An 8,640-nucleotide genomic window follows, 5' to 3' on the forward strand; every position below is an offset into this window, starting at 1 on the left:
CACTCTGATCCTATTGCCTCGTCTTGTAACTCCCTGAACTGTACCTTTACTTCTACTGTCTCACATTCAAGCTGTTTCACCTTTGATTCAAAGCCCTGCACAGTTTTGCCTATCTGTATCTTCACTGTCACTTTCTATGCTTTTTCCAGTCCTCCTCCCTTTTTACTCCCATCTACCCACTCCTGTTCTCAGTTGTGAATTTCTTATCCTGACATTACACTTAGAATGATTTTCTTCTGATCTTGCAATTGCTGCCTCCTCTCAAATCCCTTTTTAAACCTTGCTTTTATGACTCCCTTTCTCTTCATCAGTGGTCTCACCACACCCAGCCTTCTCATCCCTGAACTTTAGTCTTCTGTCTCGTTCGCCTTCACTTTATTTTATAAAGCGATTTGGACAGGGAAACCTTATTCTGCTTTTGTAAATCACTCTGACCATTTTGTGGTGCAATAATAATAATAATAATATATTACTAACTATATTTGCTAGCAGTAACTTGGCAATTTGTGAGGGTGGAATGTCAACAACTAATACCATTGACTACATTTAATTACAGTGTAAAAACATGATTCTGAGGAATTTTTCCTATAGAGAAAAAACAAATTGAGGAATTGTACTCTATACAAATACATTTAGAATGACTGAAATTCTGAAAGGTGATGGTTACTGTGTAGTAATAATTAGGTATCTGTCTGTCTCACAAGACAACAGAATTATGCTGCAACATCAGCTCATTGAATGCAATCCTTGCTTGAAAGATAAAGCAAATCTAGTGTGACTTCTCCAGGGTGTAAAAGCCTGGGCAGTATATATGGACATGTTGAGCTCCCATGCAAATCAAATTCTTGGGTTTTTTCCCACTCCGAAGATAGTACTTGATTTTATTTATTTATTTTTCCCTCTACAGATCCCAAAGGAAGATGGAGAGTTCTTCTTGGGAATCTGTTGGTCATAAAGTCCCAGGGTATGGTTTACAGGTAGGCACTTATTCCTCATTCCTCTGTTCTGTGTCCTCGGGTAGTTCTTGGAAAAAACATGTCACTGGGGCTGGATGGCAGTTTTGGACTCTAGAGAATGGGTTTTGAGGAGAAGCTGATGTAATGGACTAAGCTTCAGAGTTGAACCTGCCAGTGTCATTGAAAACAGAGATTTAAACCCTGGCAGGAATTTTGTCCTTCCTATATAGTTAAGTCAGCTGTTTGTAGGATCATACATCTATTCTAATTATATGTTATTTATGCATATTGGTTGAATTATAGGTCCCATTAAAAAACCCTATTCATTTCAATGAGTCCATGCTTTCATTCCTTGTCTTCCAGAAAAGGCCTTAATTTGTGTTTATCTCCCTTTGGTGGATGCAGAAATTCTAACTGCATTTTACATAAGAGCAGGATTTGTTCCCATCTTTTTGGCTACAAATTCCCCTCATATACTGTTCTGTGTAGCTACTGTCCTCCACACTAGAACCAGTTCCATTGGTGAAGCGCTGTGTGTGTAGTTGCGAGTTTCCTGGGATAAAAGGCATTACAGAAATGTTTAGTTAATGTCTAAAACCTCTGCAGTACAATATAAAACAGATGGATCTTTTTGTGAATAATATCAGTTGTGGAAAGAAAAAGATGAAGGCAGTACCATTTGCTTCTGCATCATACACATAGAATTAAAACATGGAGAGAATATTAATGCATCTTTCTGGCTAATCAGCATTGTCCATGGGTGCTCATGACTCTGGTGCTTTAAACGGCTTTCTCTCAAACGATGCTATCTTTCTAATTCCAGTTTAAAGATCCTGACCAAAATCACAGGTCTCAGAGCTCTCCAGTTGCTGGCCAGGAGAGGGCACCCCACAAACACCGAGACCGTTCCAGGTCAAGGAGCCAATCCCGATCTCCTCAGAGACACACTAGCAAGAAGAGTACTTGGGAAGAGGAGTCTGGGCACCAGAGGTCAAGATCTCCATCTAGACACAGTAAACAGTGAGTGTGGAATCCTACCTATGGAAAGATCAGAATAAAGGATACCCAGGGCTGCTTTCAGGGAATGAGTTTTCAGAAATTAGTTATATTCTCAGTTGCAAAATTTCTCCTATTGCCCTACCCATCTCTTTGTAACACCATTATAATATTCCTGTAGCACCAGTTTCTAACTTCACTTTATCCTAATAACTTGAGATTCAAACAAGATGGAACTACAAATACTTGGCTTTATATCCCACCATCAAGGGACAAATCTTATTGCTATTGTAAAAATATCCTGAGGCACAAATAAAGCTGGGGACGAACCAATTTTATTGAAAATCCTTGTATTCTCTCTCTTGCAAAAGTGAGTGGGCCAGGGGGTAGCTGAAAGACAGCAAGCCATCAACTTCCTCCCTCTGTAACTTTTTGGTCAAAATATTTGGAGGAGAGAAATTCTGTAGCACCATAAGGAAGTTGGCAGTGTGAGAGTCTCTCAGATACCTTCTAAGCATAAGAGTAAATTAATAACAAAAAAACAAAAATTGCAGGCTGAGTTGTCACCCCAAAAATGCCGGAGACTCCTCGAAGTCTATTGGTTTTATATGAAGTGTACTTAGGTACAGTGGTGATATGCAGCAGTACAAAACTGCATGATTGATATATATACCCTGGGGGCAGGATAATGTCTGATCAATTGTTTAAAAAATGACTTCCGCTTCCAAGTTGACAGAATAGCGTGTGTAATAATAATTTCTAGACTCACTCTGCCCCCAGCTCTCCGCCACTTTATGTGGTGTTTTTACCATCACATTTTCCTGTTCTTTAAAACCTTTTTCTCTTTTTGTCACTGTGAAAGATGAGGAAAATAACAACCCAAAAAATATGCCAAAGGTCAATGTGATGATACAGGGGAAATGGTGAAATTAACTGTATACAGTATAATAAAAATGTACAAAAAAATTGGTGAAATATTTTCTTTCTCCTTCAGCTATGGTCCTTTTGGGGGTTATTTTTTTAAAAAGGAAAAAAAAAAAAGTACATGACCTTAGAACTGATGGTGCCTCTTTAAAACAGGGCTGTTCAGTTTATTTGGGTTGGTAGACCATATCTGGATCATGGAGCTTCTCATGGGCCATGTGACACCTCTGGCAGGATGAGCAGCACCAATGTTAAACTCTTGCATGTTGACAGCCTTCCACTGCTTGCCCCACTGCCAAGGTCCCAGTAGGAAAAATCTCAACCCAGAAATTCTGTGATGAGGTGAGCTGTGGTGATGTTAACCCCCACCCCCTGGGGTGCTCATCCCACTGACACAGCAGCTCTGACAGCCCCATGGCCATAATTTAACCACTCATGGGCCAGGCTGCCATTTGGACAGCCTTGCTTTAAAACTGTGTGAAGATGAATACTGTGTTGCTGCTTTTTAACAAGTTTCAGTACTGTAAAAATGCTTTGGAAAACATGGATTGATGAAAATTTTCTTATTGCAGAATATTATTCCATCTTTAAAAGTGGGTAAAGCTCAGATATGAATTATCTTATTTTCTGCTGATTTAAGGATTTAAGTTGGATGAAAATTTAAAAAAATCTACAAAACTAAATATTGTGTGTCAATATTCATTTTTAAAAACATTCAGTCCTTTGAAAAATGACAGATAATGGTCCCAAAATTATGTGAAAGTTTGTAATTTCAGATTCATCTCCAGCTTTAGTTTTTTGTGGTTAATACTCATGGTTAATAGAGAGAGAAGCTTTTTGTATATTAATATCATGCAGTTTGGTTGTTAAAAATGTGTTCCCCTGGGTTACAGGCATAGCACCAAAGTGGATTGGAAGGAAAAGGGAAGAATTAGAAGCCCTTCCCCGAAGAAAGCATACCGCCGACAGCATGCTTCAGGGTATACTAAGTAGGTAAAATCCTGTGTGCATGATGCATTCATAAAAAAGCTTCCTGAAGTGATGGTAAAATGTTAAGGCATGAGTGATGCAAGGAAATAACAATATTAACTAGCACAATGTCCCAGAGGTCCAGCAAGTCAGGAAGGTGGTTCCGAATCAGTAAGTGCATGACACTTCTGAGTATGCGTTTTAACACCTTAGACTTCTTCCTAAACAAATGCATATGGCTTTCCAGGTACCAGTTCTTCAAATATCTTGCACCAGCACATGAGGGTAACATGAAGTTGATGTCTTCTTCCTACAGAGTGATAGCTGGCAGTATTCGGTTTCACTGTAATCAGGATAATGTGATGATCCTGCAGGCATTGTCTTACCAATCAATTACCAACCATTGAGAAAAGGAAAAATATCTTCTTGCTAGAGACACAACATAGCAAAGCAGTCAAGCATGCACATTGTGTCTTGGTTATCAGGACCTGAGGGAAAGATGTCAGAAAGGCCTGCCAGAATTTGAAGGCCAAAAAGCCAGTGTGAGAGAACTCCAGACATGGGTGGCTGTGTTGCCAGTCTCTTTCCTCCAAGATAGGAAGTGCCTTCTTAAATGGCAGTACATGAGAACTTTAGCATACGTGGAGGTTCTTCTATTACGGTATTGTGTTAATAAGCACTTAGACCACACTTCCCATAAATAACTTCTGGACTGTGGTCAGGGAATAGGAGATGCAAATTGGGAGCAGGGGAGGAACAAATAGATCATAATTCCCAGTGGTATTCCTTCCTTGGTGAACAGAAGGATCTCTGCAGATGAGCTAGAACGCAAGCGTCAGGAAATGATGGAAAATGCCAAGTGGCGGGAAGAAGAGAGGGCAAACAACATCAGGAAACATCGAAAAGAGGAGGAGCGGGAACGAGAGCTGCAGAAACTTGACTCCCGAGACGGAAAATTCCTGCAGTGAGTGTCTTGCTATTCCTTTCCTCTGTTCAAGTTAACTACAAGCTATAGTTTTCAAGGGAATGGGTGGAAGTCCTAGTGTCTGGGACCTTTACAGTCAGAATAGACAAACCTACTGTAGAACAGGTGTCCTGAACTGGCTGCAGGCATGGGTTTGGGAGTAGACCGAAACTAAGAGACTTCCATTTCTATCATCCTCTTCTACTTTGTACAGTAAAATTTTAATCTACTTCCAAAAAAAAAAAAAAAGAGAAAGTGAGTATGGTCATGGCTGTTTCATCCTTTAGATCGGACAGTGGTGCTGAAGTCAATAATTTGCGTGGCAACAGAGAAGTGGCAGGGAGGAGGTAAACAGATAAACAGATAAAGAAAGGTCTTTGACTTCAGGACCTACAAAGTATAGGCCCAGACCTTCACGAACACCACTGGGAATCCGTGTATAGAGGGTTTGTATGATTGGACCCTGAACTAGATAAATGAGATCCTGGGGGAAAGAGGTATTGTGAGAAACGCACATCTGTAAACAAGGGGTTAGATCCTTTGTCCCTACTCCAGCCTCTTTATGCTGGGTTAGAGAGTCTGAGCAGTGTAAAGCTTAAAACACTCAAGATCTAGCTAAGGAAAGGTTTTCTCTGTTGAGAATCTGAAGAGGACAGCTCTAGAAGCTGATTTCTTAAGCTCCACAGACATTGTGAGCGGGGTCAAATATAGGGCCAAAGGACCTGGTGTAGTTTAAGGAGCCTGCCATAACTTAGTCAGCAACCCAAGATTGTATGCATCCTGCCAAGGGCCAAGCTTCTGTAATGCTCCAGAATTGGGAGGGTGCAAAGTGACTTGAAACTAACCTAGAGTCCCTTATTTCACAATCAGATCTTACTAGAGGAGGGTAGTTCCCTCCCCACTCAGACAAGTTGACTTAACAGATTGTGTGTTTTTGTGTTACTTGAGGGCGAAGGATGAGCACTGGTTGTCTTTTAATAGTATGGCTGGAGTTTTAAAAGCAAGAAGTCAGCCATCACATTTATCTCTTCTCCTTGTCTGTAGCTAACTTAGCAACTTACAATGTGAGCTATGGCATTCTAGTTCCCAGAGGAGTGCTGCCCTCGTTTCAGGGACAGATTGCTTTTCCCTCCTGTACGCCTCTCAGAAAGCAGCCGAATCCCCCGTGACAGATGCATTAGTAATTAACAGTTAGCTATATTTGGAAGGTTGAGGAGTACTAGAGAGTCATTTAAAATGTATACATAGAAAGACTGACCCTGAATATGGTATTTAGTCTGCTGCAGGCTAAAATGTAACCATTCAATTTTTCCAACACAGACTGCAATAGGAAGCAGCAGCTGGTTTCCTATTTTAGTTTAGTTCAGGCATGTGAGCCCAGAATTCATGGAAGTCTACTAAAAAGGTGGTGAATTTGGGAAGGATATGCTCATTTTCTTTCTGGTTCAATTTTTCTGCAGCCACCTAAAACTAGAGAGTGCAGCCACTTCCTCTCTGGAAGATCGAGTCAAACGCAACATCCACTCAATCCAGAGAACACCAGCTGCCCTGGAAAAGAACTTTATGCAGAGATGAACCTTCCTCTCCCTCTGTCCATGTGCTGGTTCACTAGGACTTCTTTTTAGAACCGTTCAGTGGGTGCTTCTTCCTCAAAGGGGAGCTGCTCCATGTAGAAAGGAATTCTCCAACAACCTACACATACTTGCAACAACAGTTGCCATCCTGGCAAGAGCTGGATTTCTGTATGTCATATTTGGCCTTCTAGCATTGTGAATGTATTTGTAACTTGAGTTTGAAATTGCAGCAAACCTTTAGCTGGAGTTATTCCGAATCTTTGCATTAGTGTCGTCAGATCTCTTTTCCTGTTCTCCATCTAAACCAGCGGCTGTTTTTAATGCTGTTATCACCAGACATGAACTGGTGGTGTAACTACTTATTACATTGGACAAATTGTCCTAACTTTTTGTATGACTAAGAAAGGATCTATTTGATCAGTACTTTTAAAATCAGCAGGACAGATTCATCTGTGAAGTTAATCCACAGACTTCTGTGAAGTTACATGAGTGGCAGACTGATAAAAAGTTGCTTGGTCAGTGTTCAACGTCCCTAGTTTGCAAATGGGTAAGGAGAGTGTCCAGAGTTAATTCCAGCCAGAATTTACAAGATACATACAGATTAGTTGTTTCAGTTGCTTGCAGGCTTGAATGACATGTCAGCTAGGAAGAGACTTGAGTGAAAAGAAAAATGAACAAGTTGTAGGTGATGCACTAAATGTTTCTCTGGGATTTTGTATCGCAAGGGAATGTGTGTATGTAGAGATATCTATATCAGCCTACATTGTTGTTTTTTAAAATACTGTTTTTAACTGTTCTATTTAACCTCTCTCTTGTGGTGTTGTAAGAGAGTCAAACTCTATTTGTAGTGAAAAGATGTGGGACCAATGACCTGTCACTGCAATATGTTACAGCTCCTTGAGAAAATAATAAAAATGCTCCTCCCAACGTTCACCCTACCTCAATAAGTAACTACAATTTTGCATTGTTGGGATTATATAATTCAATTTAATTTGTTCCCTTACCTAAAGGGGCAGTGCAACAAGCACTGTTGCTGGTTGGGTGGGTACAATTTGAAGTCAAGCGGCCCTCAATTCATATAAAAAGGGTGAACAATTCGACTTCATATCCTTGTCAACAACCTCACCTGATGATTTTTGCAGACTGCATTCAAACACTCTCAGGATAGGCCGCCTTACAAAACTCCGTCAGGACTCTGTTCTAACGGGTGTACAAATGGGAGCCAGAATCTGCATGGAAAATATTTTTTAAACTTTTTTTTTTTTTTTAAAGAAATCCACATACTACACACAGCACACTATTTCTTGCTTCTTCCCTTCACTATCTCCACGTAAACCTTTCACCTTGGGCGTGACAACAGTGGCTTGTATTAAACTTTGCATGGCTTGTTTCTACATGCATACTCCTCTTCTAGTTGGTGGTTGCCCCCATCACCCGAACAATAGCTGCAAGGTCTCTGAAGAAGTCAGTAGAAAGATAAATAGTAATTTAAAAGTCGTATAACAATTACAGGCCTGGTTTATAGGCACAAGTTGCCAGCTGCTGCGTTCAGTGCTTGCACAGGTAAGGCAGACAGCCAGGCCCTGCCATTAAATAGTCATGGGGAGGAAGATAGCCGGCTACAAACAGCCTGTGCCTCCCTGCAGGACAGTGCTCGGGCAGATACACAGCCAACGCTTCCCTCCTGACGCCCGCGACTGCCTGGAGCAACGGGAGTGGCTACTAGGGCCGAGCCGCCGCTGCGATGGGGTCCGGGGCCTGCCCGACACCGCCCCTGCCTGCAGAGTCTCCTTTAAGGACCTGCGCCTGGCCCAGCCACCAACCCATTCATAATTCCAGGCGCCTCGCTCCTTATTGGCTCTGCCGAGGCGGGGCGGAGCTTCGTACGTACGTCACGCCTGATGGGCGTGACCATCACGGCACGCTGCAGGAGGGGTGGTCTGTTTGCTGCCTCTTCCCCCGGGCGGCTTCGTCTCACCGGGCGCCCCCCCTCGCCTCGCTTCTTGGATGGTTGTGACGCCGGCCGCATGTAAAATCACCCCGAGCGAGCCCCGTTCGGATCCTCCCTTAGAGCTGCCTCCCCCGCCCCCTTCCCCTCGTGAGCATCCCTGTCCTCGGCCGAATGGTACGTCCCTCCCCGCCTCAGGCTTCCGCCATCTTGGCGCCTCCTTAGTGTAGGCGCCGGAGCGGGCTCGGCCGGCTCCTCGTCAGCGGCGGAGTGAACCACCGCGGGGACGAGAGTGGGGGGGGGCGGGAC

General features: G+C 42.6%; 1 protein-coding gene across 1 annotated transcript in view; it reads left to right on the top strand.

The window, feature by feature from the left end:
- CWC25 (CWC25 spliceosome associated protein homolog) overlaps window positions 1-7,321 on the top strand; it is a 14,968-nt gene extending 7,647 nt beyond the window's left edge. Inside the window, exons 6-10 of the mRNA XM_006022569.3 lie at window positions 908-977; window positions 1,780-1,976; window positions 3,770-3,865; window positions 4,648-4,809; window positions 6,270-7,321. Of these exons, the coding sequence (XP_006022631.1) occupies window positions 908-977; window positions 1,780-1,976; window positions 3,770-3,865; window positions 4,648-4,809; window positions 6,270-6,384 (640 nt within the window). The 3' untranslated portion in view covers window positions 6,385-7,321. The remainder of the gene's footprint in view (window positions 1-907; window positions 978-1,779; window positions 1,977-3,769; window positions 3,866-4,647; window positions 4,810-6,269) is intronic.
- The last annotated feature ends 1,319 nt before the right edge of the window (window positions 7,322-8,640 follow it).

Source organism: Alligator sinensis, unplaced genomic scaffold, assembly GCF_000455745.1.
Source record: "Alligator sinensis unplaced genomic scaffold, ASM45574v1 scaffold886_1, whole genome shotgun sequence".
Lineage (NCBI taxonomy): Eukaryota > Metazoa > Chordata > Crocodylia > Alligatoridae > Alligator > Alligator sinensis.